Here is a 25,350-nt window from a genome sequence, read left to right as displayed (position 1 = left end):
TACTTTTATGAAGCTTAGAGACTGTTATTTATTGGCGGGGGGCTGGACTGTGACTTGGTTTCTTTCTTTTTTCTTTTTTTTAACTTGATCCTCTGGAGCCACAAATATTTGTCCTTGAGCCTCCCTGTGCATAATGTTCTTATACAACATGCAAATCCTCCTCACAAATAATGGCATCATCACACAAGCTTTACCCTTGATGGTCGCATTAACGAAAGTTACTAAAATGAAATCCTGGAGTTGAAGAAAGTCTTGGTTTTCTGCACCAAATTAGCTCTGCTGAAGGTCTTCCTTTGCTGATTAACTAAAACTTGTCATTGAAAGTTAATCTTGGAGAGATTGATATGGTTATAATTATAATTTTACTGTTATCTGAATTACTCAGCCCTCTGTAAAATTATAGCTGGACCACCAATCACAAAGCTGAAAGCGGCATTTTCTTCCCAGCAACTGTGGAGGCGCAAAATTCTGATAGACTGACAAAAGGGGCCTCTTTCATTTAACCCTTCACATCCCAACACAAACTGAACTTTAATGAGTCCTGTCAGCATACAGCGGTAAAACACGTATTTAAAATAAATACAAAATAAAACCATTTAAAGTTGTGTGTCAAAATAAAAAACTTAAGTCCCTCCCCAGTGCTTAAAATCTTGTTTTGCAACCTCATAAATAACCAACAGCTCCTTATATGTTTTCAGTTTTTGTTGACATTGTCAGAAAGGTGATAATTTTGCTTTACATTTATTATTGAGGTGGTAGTGGGCGGTGGTGTACTGGAGTCTATTATAATGAAAAGTGTTCCTAATATTTTCCCCCTCATGTATGTTAATGAAGTGGACAAAATATTTTATATATGTAGTCAGAATTCAGAGAGGACATAATCTGCATATTCCAGCTCTACTGGAATATCTTTTATTTACAGTTTAAAACTCCTTACTTATCTGATTTAATGATGTGATGTCAGCATGATGGAAGCAGAGGTAACAGCTGCAAATGAAGCAGTCAGAGCAGGCTGAAGTCCTGGACTTTGACTTCCAGGGAGCATTTCTGCAAGTTTGGAACCTTTGAACATGTTTAACATCCAACATTATATCAATAATCACAAAAAGCATGATATGTCTCATTTAAATGCAGGTATAGTCCAGCCTGGTCTTCAGAATAAAACGTTGGTATTGTACGTCTCTACAAACCACATAAACTTTGAATATCTACGTTTCAACATGTGTATTACATAGCATATTAACATTTCTACAAAATGTACCATATCAACATTTCTAATGTGACGTAGTTCACATGAGATCTATATGAGCTGACTTTCTTATTAGGAGGAGGAGGAGGGGTTGGTGGATGGATAGGAAGTTTCTTGGCAGAAAGTTGAAAGTTGGAAATCAGCAGAGAGCAAGACCACCTCGAAACCAACACCTGTTTCTTCTTCCTGTTTCAATTGACAAAAGCAGGTGTTTTTAGTGAGACGTCGGGACATTTGCAGCTGTTTTTATTTTTTTATTTTATTTTAACCCAAACCATGATCTTTCCCTAACCCTAACCAAGTGGTCTTTGTGCCTAAACCTAACCAGACCTTAACCACAACGTTGTCATACCATGAAACATCATTATTCAAAGGAGAATGATCGACACTGAAACAGACATTCAACGTATCCGTGGTTCGTAGAACGTACAACGCCAACAGTCATGTGACATGAGGAGCCAATCCCTGCTGTCTGTCTGGGTGTGGATAGAGCGACCAACTGTGTTCTACCTCGAAGGAACCGAAACTCTGTGGTCATGGATTCTTCAATAGCAACGTCATTTGTGTCTTTTCTCATCTTTTCTCTGACTTCTGCATTTGAAGGTGAGCTGTGTGTGTGTGTGTGTGTGTGTGTGTGTGTGTGTGTGTATGTGTGTGTGTGTGAAGAAATGAAACCCTGCCAGTGGTACTCGGAGTCGGTTCCGTTTTACGGTTTTTGCATTAAACATGTCGCTCGTGTGAATTTTAAAAGTCACATTTCTTTACAAACAAAAATCATCAAGTGAACTGATATTTAATGTTTGATGGACTGAACTGTTCAAAACTGTATTTATGTAGTATTTAGGGTTTGTACTGCAACCCAATGACTGTAATTCCACTTCAGATGAGCAATAAAAGAAAATGGAGATCTCCCTTGTGTAACAGGCAAAACTGAAAGTGTTCCAGCAGGAGAAGCCCTTCACTCAGGGACATATACTGGCTGCTGAGCAGCTTAAACCCCACAACACAACGGCCAGCCTCGTTCTTTACAAGTTCAAAGACAATAGTGAGTTTGTTTGACACAGCTGAGCTGTTTTCTCCAAAATACTGAGTGTATTCTGCTCAGAATTTCTTATAAACTGAGAAAACAACTTTTTTAACTCCTGTTATGTTCAGCTGTAATAACAGTAATAATGTACCTGAACATTTTTTAACATTTATTTTAAACAATGTTTACAACAGGAAACCTCAGAAAGAAAGAAAATTGGGTGTGTTTGTGTGAGGATAATGTATCCAGTTGTGTATGAAAGCAAATATAATTGCCATATAATTATAATAATAATAATTTTGACACTTAATCACTACTGAATACTTGATGTTGAAATTTAAATATCTCAGAATTTATTTCACTGAAATATTTGACTTTGAAAACCATTTTTCTGAATTTTCATTTTGTGAAATTTTCAAGTTGTGCAATTCCAAAAATTTGATTTCCAGTATTTATTTATTTTAGGGTTCTCAAATTCACCATTCATCCTTCTGTTCAGATCTGAATTTAATCTGAATGTAAAATAAATACTGGAAATAAAGTTTTTGAAATTGAACAACCTGAAAGTGAATATTCAGAATTTCACAAATTGAAATTAATAAAGACGGTTTTTAAAGTCAAACATTTCAGTGCAATAAATTCAGTGATATTTAACAACATTAAAGTATTCAGTAGTGATAAAACTTCAAAATGTGATATTGAGTTGCTGATCTAATGTGACAGATCCTGTGAAATGATGTTTGGGAATAATTTAAAAGCCTGTGGTGCTGTCTATGGCTGAGACAGATTCAAAGCAGAAGACACTGACACTGAAGTTACAGACTTTTAGTTGTTAAAGCCCAAAAACATGCTTCTAACTTTATTATATGAACATGTGTAACTTCAGTGTCACAGATAGTGTAGGATATTTGAGGCTGAGGTTTCTCTCACAGTTGTTGACTTTGAGTCTGTAATGTCTGTAAATGTAAATGATTGATGAGCTATGTGGAATGAGAGGCAGGAAGCTCCTTTATTGACATTATCTTATGTGAGTGTTGTTTGAGTAATAAAGCGTCTTGGCGTTCACCTCGAACCTGCTAGGCCTGTGGTCTCCTGGTCAATTAGTTGGTCGATATGCTCTTGTCCGACCGAATTCTCATTGGTCGAATAATCTCCATGTTACTTTCATAAGTAGAGAAGTGCTACATCAACAGCTTTCCAGGATTATTCCATTATTTCCTGTGGCAGGAGGGACAGACTAACAAATTACCTGTGAAAACGGTAAACCCCCGTTGTTTTCACAACTTTGAACTTGCCCAACCTAATGGAGGCTGCTGGGTCTAACTGTACTCCACGTTTAATGAGCGTTTACTGAATCAGTGTTTCTCCTACAATTATAACAGCGAGGACTCTGCCAGGCCAGAAATATACTTTTTAATGCCAAAAATAACGACAAATATCCATTAATTCGGAAATCTATAGCATTTGGCAGCCTCTATGCAGCACTGTTCTGATACGTGAGTCAACCTCTGCGCCATTGCCTGGGAAACTCTTGGTAGCGTAGCTCTGTTAAGGAGTATGTTTGCGTTGCGAGTGGGAAAGCGATCAGCAGGAAAGTGGTGGTTGATGCGAGCGGAGCAGAGGAAAAGGTTAGCAGTAAGTTGTCAGTCTGGCAGTAAATGTACAGCACAGACTACAGTGTGTCAGTTAATAAATGCTGCCGTTACCCCCCCCCCCCCCCCCACGACTAATCAATTAGTTGAAGATTATGTACGATTTCAGTCGACCAAGATTTTCTTTGGATGACTACAGCCCTAGAACCTGCATCTTATTGGTCCGCTTTCTGTCTGCCTCTGAAGCCTCTGTCTCTTTTTACCTGGAAGGTGTATGTGCACATATACACACGTCTATCTTCTTCTTTTGTTTCTTTTGTGGTAGGTAGGTAGGTACTAGTACAATCAATGCTGTCTGTGTGTGTGGTTTGGAGGGATTCTGCAATCACATTGTGTCTCATATTTGGCCTAATTTGGTATTTTTACCCTTTGTAGCCTCCATTCTCACTGGCGGGTCAATTGACCTGAACAGTATGTGTGTAATATAAACATGCAGGCAGAGGGTTGCAAAGAGGTTAAATCAGTCATTTTCCACTTACATGTTCATTACTTTAATTAAGCCCATTAGAAAATATTTAATGCTCCAAAAATAATTAAAAATATTTCTCCTGTATTTTTAAACTTTGAAACGGGTCGGTTTGACCCGAAATATAACAGGAGGGTTAAAGTTCAACTGAAATCACATTTAGTTTGTACATTGTGCAGTCAGAAATAACATCAGCATAGGGCTGTGCAATGAATCAAAGAGTAATTTTAGTCATATTGATTGAAATAAATAATAATAATTGATTGTCACTCTAAAAGATCCGGCTCATAACATAAATGTTATTCAGATCTATTTATATTAGGCCGACTTATTTGACATTTACAGGATATGTTATACTCTGTCATATCTTACTGTAAACTTCCTGTTTTACCAAACAAATACCTGAAGTGTTCTTAATTCCTGAATATGGTAAATAAATATGACTAAGTCATAATTCAGGTTTTCAGTTTATTTGTCAGTACAAATGACTAACAAGAGTGTCCACTGTGAGAACAGTGGATATGTTTCTAAAATGTATTTATTAATAGTTTTTTTTATTATTATTATTAAATGGAAGAACAAAGGTCTTTGGGAAAATGTCAGAAATGCTCCTTGTCTCAGTGTGGCGGTGTCTGTGTTTGATTGACACCAGCTGGAGCTGTGTTTAAATTAGAGGATGCTGTAAAATGAGTTAAGTTTTAAAAAAAAAAAACCTACAGTTTAATCTGCTCACAATGAGATTTTTTCTTAATGAGCTGTATTACCCCGGGATTCCAAAGGCTCCGATTCGGTTTTGCTCCGTCCTCTGCACGGCGCCCTATTCCACCGGGAGCGTGTCAGAAGCGGAGCGTCTTCACCGTGGGGAAGCCTTCCGCAGTTTAAAGTCAGTTGCACTCCTACTACAGTAATTACAGCAGCCTAGTTAAATCTAACAGAGTGCCTTAAGGCTACCGTAATTACTGCAGTAGCAGGGCAACTAAACTGTCCAATTTTGTTAACTTGCTCAGCTTTCGTTGATTTGGTCATTTTCCTTGATCTTTGTGCTTCTGCTGTGGTTAATTAGGCTACGTAGTTAAATGGTTTCTTTATTCGTCTGTTTGTAATTGCGTTTGTTGTTGATATACGACCAGGAGTCTGCACAGGGTGTTTTATTTTGAAAATTGACCGGATGCTCAATGCTGTTTCTGTGTCTGACTTCCTGCCCAGCTCGATCTGCTCTGTGCTGCTTGACGCGGCTTCCGTGAAAAATAGACGAGGCACCTATCTTTAGCGCAGTGGAGCGGAGAGCTGCCTCTGGGACGCTGCTGAAATGTGCCGTCGCGCGCCCGTTGGAATCGGATACATTGACTAGAGTGGCTGTGATCAGCTCCGGCAGCTGCGTCGGAGCCAGAATGTGGCGCACGCGCCCAGTGGAATTTAGGGGTAAATGATTTTTACTTCCTGCTTTTCTGTTTTTGTTTAGATCAGCGAAACGTAACAGCAAAGCCTGGAGATACTGTCACTCTTCAGTGTCGGAGTCCAAGAGGTGAAGCCGTCAAATTGTTAGAGTGGAGCAGACCTGAACTGAAGACAGATGGTTATGTCTACTTCTACCGTGACGAGCACTCATATGAAGACTCCCAGCATCCGACTGTTCGAGGTCGAGTGCAGCTGAGAGATCCAGAGATGAAGGACGGAGATGCTTCTGTGATTTTGAAGAACGTCAACATCAACGACACTGGAACATACGAGTGTCGAATTATAATCAGCAACACAGAAGGCAGAGACGTTGAGACCAAGCACATCATCCAGCTGAACGTCACCAGGGATAATACTATGATTGTAATTTGTCTGTCAGTTACTGGTGTGCTTCTTGTTCTTCTTCTTGGTATATCTAGTTTTATATACATCAGAAAAAGTAAAGAACCTGTGATGAGGTCATATCAGCCTCCTCCTGAAACAGAAAGTGTCCCTCAGCAGGTATAAAATATCCCTGATCTCTTCTCTCCTGAATCTTTGTGTGCTGCTGCTGTCACACAGAGATGAAAACGTCTTGTTTTAAAGGGTCAGTTCACTCAAACAACAAAATATGTTTTGAAACTACCTGCATGGCCCAATACTACTAGAGATACATGAGAAATAACATGCATTTTTATAACTAACTTCAAACAAACAAAACACAGAAAAAGCTTTAAAAAGTATTATTATTTTAAGTATCAGGGAGCCTATTTCATTACTTAATGGCCTTAAATCAAAAGAGAGTCAAAATCTTGCCGTTGATTCATGTGAGATCAGTACGACAGCTGCAGATCTCTAGAGTGGCTAAAATTACTGATTAATGAAGCTTTATATGTAGATTTAAAGGCAGATGGCAAGATATGTGCATTACTTTAATCAATAACACTAGATCTGGAGAATAGCATGAATTCAGTTTTAATTTTATTATATTATTATTATATTTAATATATATTTTTTATATAATACTAATCTAAGATGAATGGGCAGGATTTCAAACACTAACTGTGTGAGCTATAGTAGCATGGCTAGCAAGTTAACAACAGCTTTCTACAAGCTATAAATTATACAGCTTATGAAGAATGTTATTGTTATTTATTTATTTTATGCTCACTGCAGCCAATCAGCTTTCTTCTCTCCTGCTTCTGTGCTCTGTTGACCCTGGGTGCTGTCTGTCAGGATCCAATGAATCCAACAGTAACCGAATCTGACATTATGACTCTCTAACCGACCTAATTTTAGTCATATTGATTTAAATAGTGTCACTCTAAAAGATCTGGCTAATAACATAAATGTTACTCAGATCCATTGATATTAGGCCGACTTATTTGACATTAACAGGATACATTATATTATGTCATATCTACCAAACAAATACCTGAAGTGTTCTTAACACTATTTAGTCAGATATTGTTAATGATGTAATGGTGACAATCAACTGTGATATTGATCAGTGGTGGTCAGGGTCAGCAGTGATGATTGGTTGTCTATCATCACATCAGTCAGAATCAATGTTTAAAATGTGTGCAGCAGAAATAACTGACTGACTGAACCTGAAAATCTTCAGCTCAGCAAATCAAACTGTTTGCCAAATATTATCCAATCCAATATTATTCTTTAATAGCAACAGGCCGAGTCCAAACTGTAATTTAGAAACATAAAAGCAGTGAAATAATTGAAATAAATGTCTTGAAGAAATTATATCTCAGCAGGACACATGATCATATCCAATGGCAATTTTAGAAATATCATTGGCCACCCCAGATCTGATTGGTTGTTGGTCAAGTTCATTAACATAATAAAGTGGAACAAATGTTGGTCAATCAATGATGACAGCTGATCAGCTGATACAGGCCCAGTTTGCCGTTTCCTTCTACTATAGTAATGGTTGGACTGAGGCTGTGAATTTGAATGTATATTTGGAGCTGGGATATGTGTATGTGCTGGAAGCATTAGCATTTTGTGCTAGTGATTAGCATTAGCGATTAGCATATGTAATTTACAGTCTAACGTGTGTTAATAGATAGCATTAAAGGCCATTTTGACACAACAAAGCCCATGAAATGTTTAGTTTATGTTCATCCACCACAGTAGTTTGTTTAGTTTTGTTTAATAGCATTTCACTGTGTCATGTAAATAATGTTATTTGTGTTCAGAGTGTGTAAGAGTGAGATTATTGCTGTGAGTCTGTAGAGATGCAGACTGGAAAGTGAGTTTTATTGTGTTTTCCAGCCAATGTTAGACTGTCTACAGTAGTTTATACTGTAAACACTGTTATAATGTGATATTTTCAGTGTGTATGATTGATTGTTTCTGTATTGTGTAGGAAATGTTCAGGTGCAGATGTAGGTATTTGTAGTGTTGTTTATGGGATGTTTGAAGTAAGTGAAGTTCATTGAGAACTTTAAAGCAGGACTGTAAGCTAAAGTTATTAAAGTTCACAGTTCAGAGATAATAGAGCCGATGCAAGCTGAGTTAACACTACAATGATATGAATAACATGCTGACAACTATTTTAAATATGTTTGCACAGTTTTGCACAACACATTTATTCACAGTTAACCCCTGTGAATAAATGTGTTGCATCAGTTTGTACCCAGAGCTTCATTCTGAACTTGTAACATATAATATATTTACTGCGCTACAAGGAAACTGCTCTTATAAATGTGTAGACTATCCTGAACATAATCACTGATTGAATATAGACATGTTTAAATAACCACAAAGTACAAACATTACAATTGATGCTAACATGAGTTTTTAAACTCAGATATGATTTCTCTGTGCATAGATTGAAGCAATGTGATGATTTGAACATTTACACATGTATTTACACATTTTGATCAGCTGTCATTCATTAAGGTTCACTATGTGATGGTCACCCCGGTCAAAATGTTCTATTCTGTTCTACAAGCTTCAGCATTAGAAAACATAACTGCATCAGAGGCAGTGATTGTAATTAATAATGACATCCATTTTATTTCAAAATAAAATAAAAGTAAAATAACACTTTTCACATTAAATTGATGATTATTTGTCTTGTATCAGATGTTTGAGCTTCTCACTCTGTCAGATTCTTGTATTTGTATCTCAGGTTTATTTCTTTTCTCCTGTATGTGTATTTGTTGACATTTAATTTTTCATTATTAAATATCTATACTTTTTAACATGTTTCCTGTTTTGATAAAGACTTTGTTCATAATGTAGATGAGCTGGATTCATGTTATATATTCATTTATGTTTATAACCAGACTTCCTGTTTAGTTGTTTACCTGAAGCTGAGCTGTTGAACCTGTTGATACTCGTCAGCTGTGCAGGTTTAATAAAACACACAGTGCAGAGTTCATCTAGCGCCACCATCAGATGTACACCATCTGTATATTCCCTAAAACCACTAAAATATTGCTTTACCTGACTTGTTATCAGCGTTAATGCCAATACATAACTTAACATGGACAGCAACTACCGGTTACAACCTAAAACCATATTACAAATTACATGTGAGCAAAAAATTGATGTGAAATATGTGAATTAGTAAAAGTTTCTTGCCATCAACCAAACATTTACTTTCGTCCGTCATGTCTCTGCGTATACAAACTTTCTTCCAACTTTCCGACTTGTTGTTCCAGCTTGAGGGGGTTTTCATGTGAATGTCAGAAACTCATTCTTCCAGTTACTCCAACACCACATGAATGCCACATATGTCCTGTTGTTTCAGGGAAAATGGTGGTTTGGGTTAAATACTGAATAAGACGACGGGTCGACAGTGTTGACTTTTTAATATTTAACCAACATCTTTCCTGAACCTTGAAGTGCTTTGAATGTCTAAACAACAATAACGACTCACACTTTAAATTCAGATTAGATGTAAATGAAAGCAGAAGCAGAGCAGACATCTGTCATTTTATAAAGAAATTGCAGGGATTTTTCAGATGTGACTGCAGTGTGTTTCTCTTTCTGTTTGGATCATGTTATTGTTTGTCTTTCCTCTCATGTCAAATACAAAGCTCAAGTTGTTTCCTGAACATGAACAGAAAGCAGCTCAGTAGAAACGCAGCCTGACAAACTGTTCATACTCTGAGTCTGTACAGTATCATTATTAGTCTCTATAGCAAACCTCTGAGTCACACATCTGTATTCATTCATCCATAATGATGCTTGCAGAGAGCAGAGAGTTAATAGGTTTGACACAGATGTTTCTATGGAGAAAAAACATTCACAATCACACTAAATCTTGTCCTTTGTTACCGAAAACATGAGAACAGCCAAAATGATTACAATTAATATTATTATTGAATGTGAAGAACATTTTTGAATACATACAGGTTAAATTCAACTGTGTATTAAATGTGCAAAGATGTGTAACAGTTGAAATTTTTCCACTTTTGTATATTCTGTTTAGGAATAGTTATAAAGTTTTAGTGAAAACAAAAGTGTTTTTACTGCCCTCAAATATAGAAAATGGGTCAAATTTGACCTGAACAGTATTATACTGATAATACTTAATGATAAAATTATGTGTAAAAACACGTAAAACAGCCAGAAAATAAAAACCTACAGCTGACAGACATCAGATGACTCATGAAATTAGTTCAGATTCCACATCTGGAGCTTAAAAATGTCCAAATGTTAACCCATAGAGCACGCTAGAGACCTTCTCCAGTGTGTCTGAGACCTTCGCTGGCCAAGTTGGCAGACTTTCAGTTGGCTCTTTGATTGCTTGAATGAGATGAAATAATTTAATCATGTGGCTCTTTTAGACTTTCAGTGAATCAGTTTTAATACTGAAGGGACGAATAGAACAGCCAGTTAATTGTGATATTGATTTTAGGTGATATCACTCAGCATTATGTCAACATGTTTCTAAAATGTATTTATTAATAGTCTTTTTTTATTATTAGATGGATGAAAAAAGGTTTTTGTGGAAATGTCAGAAATGCTCCTTCTGGTCTCAACGTGTCGGTGTCTGTGTTAGACAGCAGCTGGAGGGGCGTTTAGATTAGAGGATGTTGTAAAATTCAGCCTGGTCGCCAGAATAAAACGTTGGCAGTTTACGTTTCTGCAAACCACAGGAACTTTGAATATCTACGTTTCAACACGTGTAATACTTATCATATTAACATTTCTACAAAACGTATCATCAAAATTTCAACAAAATGTATCATATCAACATTTCTAAAGTGACGTAGTTCACATGTGATCTTTATGAGCTGATCTTTCCTATTAGGAGAAGGGGCAGGTGGATGGTTAGTAAGTTCTTGACAGCAAGTTGGAAATCAGCAGAGAACACGGTTCAAGACCACCTTGAAACCAAAGCCCGCTTCCCGATTCAACTGAGAAAAGCGGGTGTTTTTAGTGAGACATCGGGCGTTTTTATTTTATTTTTATTTTATTTGAACCCAAACCATGATCTTTTCCTAACCCTAACCAAGTGGTCTTTGTGCCTAAACCTAACCAGACCTTAACCACAGCGTTGTCACACCATAAAACATCATTATTCAACGTGTAGAAATGTTAATATGCTACGTTTGTATAAATGTTGATATGATACGTATTACATGTGTTGAAATTTATATATTCGTATATAAACGTTTCTGTCGTTTGCAGAAATGTTCAATGGCAACGTTTTGTTCTGGCGACTGGGTTGCAAAATTAGTTTACTTAAAAAATATATATACAAGTCCTGAGTGTGAAGGTGTTTCAGTTTATCTGCTCACAATAAGATTATTTAGTCACGGATCAGGTGTTTGTGTTTATAAGGGTGTTGATGGTGAGATGAATGATGTCAACAGAGTTCAGTAGATAATGTCTGACATGAGTTTGAAGAGTTCTTCAGTCATCACCTACCTGACAGCTGATACCTCACATCTGTTTCTGCTCTGCAGGTCACACAGCTGGAAACACCTGGACTGAAGGAGACAAGGATGGAGGAAAGAAGGAGGAACGAAATCCTGGACTAACAGTTGGTCTGTCTGTTGCTTCTGTGCTTCTTCTTCTTGCTGTTATTGTTGGTTTTGTGATTCATAGACAACATAAACAGCGTCCTGACCAACATGTTCATTATAGAGCACCTGTCCCCCAGCAGGACTGAAAGGTCTCAGATCTCTGAACTCCTGAATCTTTGTGTCCTGCAGATTTCACAGCCCAAGACATTGACAGAATTGTCCCTAAGTCACTCCTGAGTTGTCTTGGTGTGCTGAAGGTCATTGTTCTGTTGGAAGGTGAACCTTTGGCCCAGTCTGAGGTCCTGAGCGCTCTGGACCAGGTTTTCATTAACGACATGTACCTTGCTCCGTTCAGCTTTCCTTTAACCCTGACCAGTCCCCCAGTCCCTGCTGCTGAAAAACACCCCCACAGCATGATGCTGCCACCACCAGGCTTCACTGTTGGGATGGTACTGGGTAGGTGATAAAGCGCTTCCTGGTTTCTTCCAGACATGACAGACATCCACTGTATGCAGTCTGCACGCTGTCTGCTTTGAGTAAACTGAATTTAGTCTCTTCTCCAGTATGAACACACTACAGACTCAAGGCTGTAAATTTTGGGACACAGTCTGAAAAATGTTACGAAGCTCCTAAATGAGTCGAGTGAAGACTCTTCACAGGAGACAATCTTTGACTGAACTCAAGTAAAACTAGAAATGAACAGAAAGTTTTAAAGACTCCATGTTAACACATCTGCAGTTAAACAACAGGAAACATCTCTGCTGTGTGTCTGAACTGCAAATAAACCACAAACAGAACATTAATAACTCAGAATACAGGAAGTCAAAGCAGCTCTGTTATGATTGTTGTTATTCTGTTTTTTTCACGTTTTTGTTTTTCTCCTTTATTTATCTTCTTTTTAAATTTTTTTATTTCATTATCTTCATAAATGGGTAAACTGTAAATTTAATTTTGTGCAAAGTCCTCAAAGTGAGCATGAATTTTAGACTTTTTCATGCTTTTTCATTTAGTTTATCATTATTGTTAATTTTATGGTAATTTCTTTTCTTATTTTAATTGATCATCAATAACACTCTGTATTGTGGTCTGTTGTAATCATTTTCTTGCAAGGACCCCAGGAAGACTAGCGGCCATTAAATTAGCAGCTAATGCCAATAAAGAAACAATAAGAGGCTGAAGTGAACCACTACTCCATGTTCTAAATACGACTAAAACATCCATGTTTACTTCCAGGTGAGTTTTTATTTCTCCATGAACTCTAAACACAAAGTAAATACAGCATAATGTGTGTTAGCAAGTTATGTAACATTACTGTCATGTCTTTCTTTTGTCACCTGGAAGAAAACATGAATGTTTTGAGTCCTATTTTGAACATGGAGTAATGCTGCACTTCAGCCTCTAGTGGGCGAAATTCACCTGTTCTTAAGTCATAAACACAAGAGAGAAACAATTTAAATCAGACTTTCTCAGGGCTTCCGTACATAACTTCTAAGATCGATGGTTATCTGTACTGTAATGTGTCCTCATTTCAACAGAGATAATACAACTATTATTTTATTAGCATTCAATCAGAGCTAATGATTATTTTATTATTTTCTCAATTAACTGATTAATCATTCTGTCTGAAATATTATTATATCCCACAGTGATGTATTCAAATTGCTTTTTAAGGTTCAACCAACAGTCAAAAAATTTATGACGAAGAAAAACGGCAAATAATTCACATCTGAGAATATTTTGGTTTATTGGACAATCGTTGCAGCTCTACATTCAGTTACAACTGTTCCTGTTAGAAACACAAAAGCAAACATCTAATGACATAAATAATGTATATACAGAAGTCTGCAGCTGGCAGACCAGCAGCAGGACGTCAGTGGTCGGACTGGTGTGAAGGTGTGGAGGTCTACTTCAGTGAGGAGTAGACTACCTCTGACTCTAGGGGGCGCTCTGAAAAACAAATACAGTTCAAACAAGATAAGAGACGGTGACAGGTATTTCATTGCTTTTTGGTCAATTAGACATTAAAGGAATAGTTCTACAATTATTTTCAGAGAGTGAAATGAGAAAACTGATTCCTCTCTCATGTCTTTAAGCTAAACATAAAGTTACAGCCAGCAGCTGGTTAGCTGAGCTTAGCATAAAGACTGGAAACAGGGGGAAACAGCTAGCCTGGCTCTGTCCAAAGGCAACAAAATCCACCTACCAGCACCTCTATAACTCACTGATTAACATGTTGGTTCTTTTGTTTTTGTTTAATAAGAGTAAAGTTAATCCAAAATAGGTCAGAGGCATGATGTCAGTTCTTTTCAAGCTTAAAACCAAAAGTTGTCCTCACTGACATCATTGCACTACAGCTGGAGACACTGCACAGAAATACTGAGAGATACAGGAGTTACTGCAGAGCACAACTTATATATTACTCATCACTTATACGTTAAGAGTTTCCTCCAAAATCCAAAGTCCTCATTTTGTGTAAAAATGTATTTAAAGTTTATCTGAAGCTAATATGAAGCTTCAGCATCTGAGTTACTCAAATCAAGTCACAGTCATTTCAGTATCGTTACTATCCCTCCACTGCAGCTAAACAGGGAAACACAAACAGGGAATTTTATTAGGGATGCACAATATTGGATTTTTTGCCGATATCCGATATGCCGATATTTCCAACTCATTGTGGCCGATTGCCGATACAGATATATGCACATAATTTTTCCAGCTGGCTGAGGAGACTATTATGCATGCAAGCATAGATTGTACTAAGTATGATCAAGAAAGACAATATATGAGGGAAGAAGTTAGGAAGACTGAAGTTCAGGAGCTCAGCATTAAAACTGTAATGAACCTGCCAAGTAGGTGGAGCAGTAGAGTTTTCATTGAGTTTATTAGACAGACAGGATTAATGTGTAGGATTTAATCTCTGGTCCACATTCCGGAGCAGAAGGTGGCGGTAATGCACCTAAAACGCTGATTGCCAAACGCCGGTATAAACCAAAAAGAAGAAGTTTTTTTGTTTTTTTTAAAACAGAGTGGTACATGTCATCAGCCAGGGTGTTTCCTATCTGTGCAGCCGAACATAGCAGCTCCTCCGCGGACTATTTTACCCTGACGGTCCCGGTGCTTCCTCCGCAGGCTCCACTCCACTCAAGCTGCCCGTCAGATCAGCTGCTTCTTCCCACTTTAACCTGAATAACTAACCGGGGCTCGGTGCTCCGGTTGGATCCACACGGAGAGCCGGGGCTAACGTTAGCTGAGAGGCTAGCGGAGCGTTAGCAGCAGCATGACCGGAGGGAAGCACAGCCAGCTAGCCTCCACTAGCCTCCTAGCTAACATTAGCTGAGAGGCTAGCGGGGCGTTAGCAGCAGCATGGCCAGAGGGAAGCACAGCCAGCTAGCCTCCGCTATAAGAAGCAGCTGGTCTGATGGGCAGCTGAGTGAAGTGGAGCCTGCGGAGGAAGCACCAGGACCGTCAGGGTGAAACAGTCAGGTGGCGGAGGAGAAGGCAACATATCGGCATGTCATAATCGGCAGAAAATGTTCATTTTGGGCAGATATTGGGTCGATATTTCATTTTAGAGCTTATATCGGCTGATACTGATGACGTGCCGATAATATCGTGCATCCCTAAATTTTATACATCATTCCTGATCAAACAGCAGGAAGTTTGGTATTACACCAGAGGGCATCAGACTGGATCAGTTTCCTTGTATTTTGTGACATAAAGAGCCTTCATGGTGCTGGATATTGTTGAACAGTGACAGACGACCACTGCCATTAATCCTCATGTATTTTTAACTCTTTCTGACATTGAATTAGTCATATTTTAAGATGTTTGCTAACTCGCTTGCCTCTAACTGCCCTGTGAGGGACAAATAAAGTAAAAAGACTAATTTTTGAAGATATCCACTTGATTTGACTAACTCATGTTAGCCTCAGATAAACATTTGTACACAGATTGTGGATTTTGTGTCTCATCACTGACTTTGAAGGATCTTGTTGTGGTCAGGATGAACACAATCTACATACAGTATGTGCAGTGATTATTGTATTAACAGTGACTTACCTGTCCGACCTCTCCTGCTGTTTGGGCTGATGGCTATTTGTCCATAACAGACGTCTGTTGTTCTTTTTACCACTGTGTACACTACAGCTGGATCGCTCTCTGGAAAATAAAACACTGTTAAATGATGAGTTCACAATTTCAGGTTCTGTAGTTTTAAGACTAGAATTAAACTAGAAAAATTGTGAACTTATCCTTTAATACAACCAATGAAACTGCTGCAGAACATGTGATGTAAAAAACAAAACCCAGAATGTTAATAAGACTACAATAAAAACATAATGACATTATTTTTATTATTTTAAAATAAGATATCACAGGAAATGAATTGATCATAGCTGCAAACATCAGTGTAAATGTCCCCTCTTTGAACTGAAGTAAATTACAGACACGTTTTTACAGTTTTTTGCTTTTTAACACCCCTGCAGTGAAAGAAGGAGGAGACATAATTCAACAGGAAGCTGGATGACCACAGAGCTGTTGCTTCTCTAATCTAACTGAGAAAATGAATCTAACTGACACACTTCACACAATATGCAACACCATGTTCAAATGTTAAGAAAAGCTTCTCGTAAAGTTCAAACAGAAATATCGTGGTCGTCAGTATGAGCAACACATTTCATTACTATCATTTGACCCACTGTTAATATAAAAATATTGATTTTAGCAGCTTTAAAGACGAGCTGCTGTACCTCTCGTCCTGTTCGCTTCACAGCTGATGTCGTCTGTTCTTCTCTCTGATGAATAAACTGGAACTGGGTCACTCTCTGGGAGATAAAACACATATTAAACTAAATATCATTACTGCAGCTGATACATGTGCTGAATATTTGTAGTAATGAGGCTAATAATGTCTAAAAATAACAAATAAAGGTGAAATGTATTCACTAAAGACAAACAGTTCAGTTAATGCACAATGAATAAAACACTTAAACGTTACAGATATGTGAGCAGAATATACAGAAATATGCACATTTATCAGTTATTGACATGAATCAAACAGCATTAAAAGTTCCAGTAATGAGCCTAAAGTAAAGCAGAGAAGCTGCTCTGGTTTTAACCTGTTTATCAGCCCTGCGGTGAACCTGACCAAAGTCAACTGATGCGTCTTTAACAGAAAACAGGAAACTGGACGGCAGCAGAGCTTCTGTTCACTCAGACCACAAACTAAATTTAAACATATATACTAACATATAAGATCTATTGCAAGTTACCAGTGAAAAGTTTACTGTGAAGTATCAAAGTGAAAAATAATGTCAACAGAAAATGTAAAAGGTGAAATGCTGAGAATGAAAAGTCAGTTTGTGGCTTTTAATCCACAAAGTGAAATATAAATTTCTCTTCTGATGTGTAAACTCACATAAAACATTCAGTAACCAAAATCTAATGTTAAACTCAACTCACGTCCATCTAGACACAAGATATTCCTTTAAAACAAGTCTTAACCCACAAATAACCCACAATGATACAAAAATGTCTCCAATCTCAAACTCAATAACTCTACACCATAGAGCCGTGTTCAGAGCAGTGATCTGGTCTCACGTTGGCCCGGTCAGGAGGCTGCAGTGGAAATGTTCACAGTTTGCTGCAGAGCAGTGTGATTAATCAAGAATATACCTGGATTCATGGTTGGTTGTGCTTTCTGTAGAAATGAATCTAAAAGTTGTTGACCAGGATCTGTTGCTGTTGTTCATCCTGATGTCTGATCATAGCTGGAATCACAGCAGTTCCACCAGTCACAGAGAAACTACACCTGAGATTGGTACCATGGCAACCATCCAGGTGAAAAACAGTCATGTGGTAACCCAGAGGGCTTAAAGAGTAACACAGACTTCAAAAGCAAAGTAGGTTTTAAAATTCATCAGTGATGCAGCCTGAGAGAACAAACTGTCTGAATATTTTAACATCAGATCATTACTTTACAAACAGGAAGTTCACAGTCTGACTCTTTATATCCTGTATGAAAAGTTGATGCTTCATTTCAGGTTTAGTTGACTTTTGAACATTATCATCTTCTGACTCAGGTGTAACCAAGAGGAGAAAAGTTAAAATAGAAAGAGAACATGGTTAATGACCTTCTTTACTGTAACTCTGTGACTCTGATAACTGTGTATCAATGTGCTGTATAAATAAAGTTGCTTTTATTTACTGTATAACAAACTGCAGCTCATTGTATTAATTTCTGTGTTTTTATTTCTGAAGACACAGTTGATGTTTTATATGAAATAAATGAGAGTTGAGATGAACCTCTGACGGTGTTTCTCTATACTTACACTATACTAAATATGATCCCCATCTGCTGTGGACAGATGCTTCAGTTATGCTGCTTTGTGTCTGTGGTTTTGGGTCACATGACTCACGACACAAAAGTACAGAGTGTCACATTTCCCCTGCAACATGTTGTTGTGGTGCATCAAAAATATACACAGAGTTGAGAAATCCTAAATAATGTGAAAAAGAAATAATTTACAATTTGAGAAAAATACCAGTATATGAGAATTGACAATCATGTTAATAGGCTTGTCCAGTCATGTTTCCTTCAGTTAAGAAATATTGCAAAAGTAAGACCTATATTGTCCTTTGCTGATCTTGAATGACTCATTCACACGTTCATTTCTCATGGCTAGACTAGTGTAACGCCCTCCACACATACCTCAGTCAGTCTGCTCTAAAACTTCTTACCAGAACCAGCTGTAGGTCCCACATCACCCCTGTTCTGGTGTCCCTCCATTGGCTTCCTGTAAAATTCAGAATCAACTACAAGATCCTACTGATTATGTACAAGGCCCCTCATGACCTTGCCCCTCGCTACATCTCTGACCTTCTCTTTCCTCATTTGACTTCTCGACCTCTACAGACCTCAAATCTCGGCCTTTCATCCATCCCCAAAAGGTAACCGCGCATTTGTAGTCTTAGCCCCAACTCTGTGGAATCCTCTGCCACAATCAATTAGATCTGCTGAATTTTTGGACTGCTTTAAATGGCACCTTAAAGCTCATTTATATCTGCAAGCCTTTTTATAGACCTCCCTTCCTGTTCCCATGTCTTGTTTCATTTCAGTTTGGTCTGTTTTTCTCTGTGCTGTGTGTGTTATATTTTATAATGTAAATTACGCTATTTTGTCAATGTATTTGTTTTAGTTTTGCATGTCTTTGTGTTTGTGAAGCATTTTATAACTGTGTTTTAAAAAGTGCTATATAAATAAAGCTTTACTTACTTAAAAATGTATTATATATTAATATATTCTATTAAGAGGGGCAGCTACAGATTAAATTTTAAATATTAAAAAGAAAAGAATGAGAAGAATGTACAGGATAGTAAACAGTATATGCAGCATGCATTATTTATAATAATGATAATAATAATACAGAAGATTGGACAAAAGATTGTCTCCTGTGAAGAGTCTCCAGTTGACTATCATTTATGAGCTTTCTAACATCACTGCATCCTAAATCCATAACCTACTACACACTCACTCAGAGCAGGTTTGAGACTAAATTCAGTTTACTAAAGCAGACAGTGTGCAGACTACATATGGTGGGTTTTTCAGCTGTAGTCGGCTTCATGTGTTGTCTACTGACTGCAGACTGAACACTGTGATGTGCAGAATGAGTCTGGATTTGGGACACAGTGAGTGTTTTTCTCAGAGGATCCATCTTTGATCATCTTTTACTGATCAATAAATCAATAACTGTATCAGAAGATTCTGATCAAACTTAAGCTGCCTGGATTCTTGTGTATGTTTGGACTCTCTGATGTTTTAGCTACGATGAGACTCCAGTGAAGTTACCATGAAATCTGGTTCACACATTCATGTTCTCCTCAGGAAGAACTTTGATCCTCTGACTTTTCATCCAGAAGCATCAGATGCTTTGTGGCTGAACTTGAATATGACGACCTTTTATGACCTCTAACTTTCTCCGAGATCATTCATTTTATTATCAGGCTTTCCGTGATTTTCTGTCTTTTATATCCTGTTATGATGTCAGATGTTAAACACTTTCAAATCATGAAGTGAACATATGAAAAAATGCTGCCTGTAAGATAAAGCCCAGGTTTCAGCTGCCTGATCTGATGACCTGATCAGTTTTATCTGAAGGCGACATCAGACCAACTTTAGTGGCTCGAGTGGAACTGAGTAGAAGCAGGTTTTCAGTGAATCATTTTAATTTTTCCAACAGATCTGTGTGTGTAGTTGGTAGCAGAATAAAACCTGCCTCATCCTGAAAAACCTGTTTGAAACTTGACTATAAAACTGTTTTTAATTCTAAATGTGGAGGCAAATTGTTTCAGCTGCTGCTAATATAAAGTCACTTCATTTGTCCTGAGAGTTTCAGATTAATTTGTTTCTACTTTTCTGCCCCCCTCCTCTCATTCACTACTTCCGACATAACAGACACTCAGTAGTGAGCAGGATTTTCTATGTCTGATCTATAAAATGTGATACGTTTCATTGGTTCTTTCTGTAAATGTCCAGAAGCCTCCAGTAATGAACCAGTTTACACTCAACTGACTGGAAAACCTCATAGCTTTAATGGGAGGATGATGAAGTGCAACACCTGCTGGACAAATCTTCATGATGCACTTATATGGACAGATTCAATGCAGGTGAGTCAGAATATAAATGAGCTTCCTGTTTATTGACATCTGTGGTGATTTTATTAACTATTTGACATTATTAAAAACACAGAAACTGGTTTATTGTTGTTGGAAGAAAGAAGCATAAAGGTTTCTGACTGGAGCGTTTCATCAGTCACATCTGTTCAGTTCAGAAGTGATGCTCTGTGGTGACAGATATGATGATGTCATCATAGTCATCATCCAATCCTTGCTCAGCCTGGGTGGGCGGGGTCATCACCATGGAGATGGATGGGTCATTTCCTGCAGTCAGAGCAGGTTAGAAAGAAAATGCAGATAATTTATCAGCTGTTAGAGACAACTGTCAATCATCCACATCAGAATGAACTTGATTGATTGATTGATTGATTGATTGATTGATTGATTGGTAGTTGCTGAGTGTCTGTAAGGTGAGTGAATGATTCAGAATGTTACCTGTGGACCTGTGTCGATATAAAGACACCATGATGAGAGTGGAGATGAAGTACGGACAGAACACCACTAAGTGGCAGACCAGTCTGACCACAACCTGGAGGGGAGCTGAGGCAGGGGGCGGGGCTAAATAGACATGGGGAGGGGCTATAGATGTAGGGGGCGGGGTTGTGGTTGTAGGTTTGTCTGCAGAGAAAATCATACCTGGTCAGATGAACATGTGGATGAAATAAGTGGTGAAATCAAAGGTACAGCCTCACCTGTGACAGTGAGAAGTGTACTCCAGGGTGTGTCGGTACACTGTGACATCACTGCTGACTTGAATTGAATTGTCTTGACTTCCTCACCTGTGACAGTGATCCAGCTGGGTGGAGACTCTCCATGACTGCTGATGTTACACTTGTAGAGGCCTTCATCAGACTTGGAAACATGGTGGATGGTCATGTGACCTGCAGGCTCAGTCCTGATGAGGGAGCCATCTTTATAGAAATCAGCTGGGAGGTTGGAGGTCTTTGTTTTACAGTGCAGAGTGACATCATCTCCCTCCATCACAGGGAGGACAGGACTCTGCAGGATCACTGGTCCACCTCAACACAGAGACAAACTACAGCATTTCATCATTTACACTCAGCTTCATCAATACTAACTCCACAGTCTGATCTTACCAGTGACAGTGATGTTGATGCTGTTACTGGTGGCTCCCTCTCTGGACTCACACCAGTAAACTCCACTGTCCATTGGGATGATGTTGAAGTTACACACAGAACCAGCTGCTTCTCCCCACTTTTCACACGTAGCTCTGGTTTCTCTGGTTGTGTTCCTCCTCAGCGTCCATCCAGCAGAGCTGTCATCCTCCTCACAGCTCAGAGAAATTGACTGTCCTTTAAACATCTGAGAGCTGCTGGGACTCACAGTCAGAGAGGCTGTGAGTAAAACATAATGAGCCATTTAGTGTCTTAAAGAAAACATCCAAGCTTAAGTTTTAACATTACCGCTCAACATATCTATCAAACTGATGGATCAGTTACTGAAACTCAACTTCACGTCTCACCCACCAACACAGACCTTTGGGTTTGAACACCTTGTGAGTCAAGTCACAAGTTAATTCAAGGTTTTAATCTGTCAGGATGCCGTGCAAGTCTCCATCAGTAAGATGCACATCCGTGTGCAAGTATCTCAGGTGTCAGGATGCTGCCAACAGTTTTTGTTAAGCCTTTATGATAAGGGTACAAACACATCTTCATGTTGGATATCTGCCACATTTACAGTCTTTTTAGCATCAAATTCCCTCTTTGTGTTTCCTCTGACAATGTTGTTGAGCTGTGGTGGAAGTATAGTAACAAATAGAGGGACTTTGGCACTAAAAAGACTGTAACGTTGAAAGATATCTACTTGATTTGACTCATTTGGACGCTGAAGCTTCATATTAGCTTCAGATAAACTTTTAAATACATTTTTGCACAGAGGGAGGACTGTGGATTTTGTTCCCCATCACTTCCATTTTAAGTGCATTATGAAGGGATCTTCTAATGGTCAGTATGAACAGGAGGAATGATTACAGCAAGAAAAACAGGTTTCACTGTTCATTTGGACTCCTGACTGTTGTTTTAAGACACACTTGAACAATTGTGAACCTGTCCTTTGATGGATTATCAATGAATACATGTTTACTCAAAGTTAGAGGTTAGTTCTGAAAGGTACCTGAAATATCAAACTGTTGGTCACATGCAAACATCTGCATGTTGCTTCATCAGTGAATGATCACCAGAAATAATTTCTGACAGGACATTTATACTCAGTTCTTCTTTCTCACTCCATGCAAATATAAACTGCTGATGTACTGTGAACACTTCTGCTGGCTCCTGCTCTTGGTTTTACTGCACCCCGCTTCCTTCAACAGCAACAAACAAATAAAATAGTGATGCAGCAACATGTAGACGTTTGCATGTGACAACCAGTTTGATAAAAACAGCCTTATATTTTTGAGAACAGATGCATCAGATTCATGAATTTGGATTCCTGATAATGTTGTGGCAACAAAAGAGAAAAAATAAAGCAACAGAAATCTTGATGTAATAACTTTCAGCATGTGTCTCTTGTGTTTAAGTGTTGTCTCATCATATAACAGTTTACTGACCTTGGTTTGTTGTGCAGCACAGCAGTGAGGTCAGCACTGAGGAGACATGATGACACTGGTTGGTTTGAGATTTGCAATTAATCAATTACTGGTTTTAAATCACAAGATGGAACTTATGAATAGTGATGGAAGATGGACTGAGATCTTTACTGTAGTAAATACAACACAGAGTAAGCACTCATTATGCAAAATGCCTCCATTTAGATATTTATCGTATTGGAATATTAATACTGATTAATTAATGTGAACATGAAGGCAACGTATACTGTTGAGTAGTCTAATAATTTATAACAATGCACATTTTATAAACGGATCATTTTATAGAGAAAGTTTTATCTGAAGTACAGCTACTGACCTTTAATAAAGTACAATATTTCTCTCTAAAATGTATTGAAGTAGAAGTACAAAGTAACATAAATATTTAAGTAAACTTTGTGAACTTTTGTTGGTGTGTTTGTTTTTTGTTCAATATGAAGCTTGTAGAGACAGGATGTGCTTTGTGGGAGGAGGTGAGAATAAATTCAAACAATCTGAGGTTTGTTTGCAGCCTCTGAATAATTTGGTGAAATATTTCTTGTAAGTTTTATTTAACGTCCTGTTAAAGACGCATTTTAATATAAGACAAGAACAATCAAATCACATTTTTCTTTTTCTTTTTCAGTAATAATTCTGCAAAGTGAATCAGAAAACTGAACAAAGAATTTCTCTTTGTTCATCGTATCTGTCAGCAGTAACGTAAAGTAACTCAGTACATTTACTCAAGAATTGTACTTAAGCACACTTTTGAGGTATTTGTACTTTACTTGAGTATTTCCATGTGATGCTACTTTCTACATTTCAGAGGGAAATATTGTACTTTCTACTCCACTACATTTATTTGACAACTTTAGTTACTTTTCAGATGAAGATTTGACACAATGGATAATATAACAAGCTTTTAAAATACAACACATTGTTAAAGATGAAACCAGTGGAGGTCTTCACCAAAGACAGAGGTCTTCATCAGAGACAAAGCTTGCTTGCCCTCTCTCTTCTTCTCTTGTCTTTTTTAAAATGAGTCAGGAAACCCACAACAAATCCCAACTTTTAACATTATCAAATGAAGAGAGGTGTCCTCCTCTTGTATCTCTCATGGCAGGGTTGTACAGCTCTGATCATGACATGCAGTCACAGAGCCCAGAAGCTCTGTTGCTGCAGAGTGGAGCGGCTTTTTATTCCAAGTTTATTAATTTTGAACGTGTTGCATTGCACTCTCTTGTGCCCCCAGCAATACACCCGCCAAGTGTGAAGTCGATCAGATGAACGGTTCTCGAGATATGTGAAGGACAAACATACAGACAGAGATTCCTTGTTTTATATATGGAGATAAGATATGAAGTAAATATCACTCACTGTATCTCAGCAGACACATTAACAATGTAATTATTAACTGTGAACATTACAGATTGTACTCACAGAGCAGCTGCTGAAGAGATGTTTCCTCCATTGTACCTCATAGTGATGTGAGATCAACTCATTGTTCAGTCGCAGCAGTTAAACCCTCCTCTTTCCTCTGTGGAGGTGAGTATGGTGGTTGTGTGGTTTTGTCTTCAGCAGTTAACAGGAAAACAGTAGTTCAAATATCAACCAACAGTGGCTTCATTAAACTACACAAACACAAGTAAAAAGGTTGTAAATGAAGCAGAAGAGTTGTTTCAGTCTGCAGTGAGACAAATGAAAAATGGAGCCTTAAATGTTACGTTTTAGCCCCCTGAATAATTTTCATGACTGTTTATGAGAATTTAATGTAGCGTTTTCATGTGGTCACAATGTGAATTGGAAACCTGAAAATGTCTTGTTTTTGTTTCACTATCTGACATTTCTGAGTTTGAAAATGTCTGTTAATGGTTCATTACATTATAAACTGTGAGCTGCACATCTACAGTTCAGTAAGAACAGCTGGTTTAACCACAACATTGTTCTGTAATATGTTATAGAGATTTACAGCAGACATTTGTTATACTTCTCTTATCTAGATCAGTGGTTTAGATCATGAGGGTAAACTGGGGGTTTGTTTCCACAATGTGTGACTGTCAGACTGGATTCCAGCATTCCAGCGATGCCATGACTCCACATCACAGCGGTAATGTTAGAGAATAAAATGTTGCCAGAACCAGTGTCTGTCTGTGGTTTGCTGCTCTGCTTCATGATCTGACTGAGACTCAGATATCTCCATATATTCTATATTCATATATATTATATAATGTGCTGCTGACACAATTTTTCATTGCATCAA

The 25,350-nt window shown here is 37.9% G+C and overlaps 3 protein-coding genes and 3 long non-coding RNA genes across 10 annotated transcripts in view; 3 read left to right on the top strand and 3 right to left on the bottom strand.

The window, feature by feature from the left end:
• LOC122974307 overlaps positions 1 to 11,828 on the top strand; it is a 45,636-nt gene extending 33,808 nt beyond the window's left edge. The window contains exon 3 of the long non-coding RNA XR_006400308.1: positions 11,774 to 11,828. This is a non-coding gene — a long non-coding RNA (uncharacterized LOC122974307). The remainder of the gene's footprint in view (positions 1 to 11,773) is intronic.
• The window catches only part of LOC122974207 (Fc receptor-like protein 5), a 310,470-nt gene that overhangs the window by 251,710 nt on the left and 33,410 nt on the right, over positions 1 to 25,350 (top strand). The window lies entirely within an intron of this gene.
• LOC122974165 (Fc receptor-like protein 5) overlaps positions 1 to 25,350 on the bottom strand; it is a 65,591-nt gene that overhangs the window by 29,870 nt on the left and 10,371 nt on the right. For 2 of the 5 annotated variants that reach the window (XM_044342117.1, XM_044342118.1), the window contains exons 2-5: positions 24,531 to 24,662; positions 23,076 to 23,111; positions 21,604 to 21,861; positions 21,286 to 21,525 (exon numbers count right to left, since the gene is read on the bottom strand). The exons of 1 other annotated variant lie outside the window; for it this stretch is intronic. In XM_044342117.1, coding sequence (XP_044198052.1) covers positions 21,286 to 21,525; positions 21,604 to 21,861; positions 23,076 to 23,111; positions 24,531 to 24,561 — 565 coding nt within the window. In that variant the 5' untranslated portion in view covers positions 24,562 to 24,662. Of the gene's footprint in view, positions 1 to 13,552; positions 13,781 to 15,892; positions 15,992 to 16,581; positions 16,657 to 21,285; positions 21,526 to 21,603; positions 21,862 to 23,075; positions 23,112 to 24,530; positions 24,663 to 25,350 lie in introns of those variants that run through there. 2 more of the 5 variants (XM_044342121.1, XM_044342120.1) reach the window with 2 other exon arrangements.
• LOC122974255 (coxsackievirus and adenovirus receptor homolog) lies at positions 1,590 to 7,163 on the top strand. Its single transcript, XM_044342273.1, has 2 exons — positions 1,590 to 1,852; positions 5,857 to 7,163. The coding sequence occupies exons 1-2, from the start codon at positions 1,786 to 1,788 to the stop codon at positions 6,357 to 6,359; spliced, it is 570 nt and encodes a 189-aa protein (XP_044198208.1). The 5' UTR covers positions 1,590 to 1,785; the 3' UTR covers positions 6,360 to 7,163.
• On the bottom strand, positions 5,832 to 11,833 carry LOC122974290. The gene is made up of 2 exons (XR_006400283.1): positions 11,755 to 11,833; positions 5,832 to 6,111 (listed from the first exon to the last, which is right to left on the bottom strand). It is a non-coding gene; the product is annotated as an uncharacterized LOC122974290 (long non-coding RNA).
• Positions 8,210 to 9,887, bottom strand: LOC122974352. The gene is made up of 2 exons (XR_006400363.1): positions 9,654 to 9,887; positions 8,210 to 9,594 (listed from the first exon to the last, which is right to left on the bottom strand). It is a non-coding gene; the product is annotated as an uncharacterized LOC122974352 (long non-coding RNA).

This window comes from Thunnus albacares, chromosome 22 (assembly GCF_914725855.1).
Source record: "Thunnus albacares chromosome 22, fThuAlb1.1, whole genome shotgun sequence".
NCBI lineage: Eukaryota > Metazoa > Chordata > Actinopteri > Scombriformes > Scombridae > Thunnus > Thunnus albacares.
Note: the sequence above shows the minus strand (reverse complement) of the source record. Positions and strands in the feature narration are given on the sequence as shown.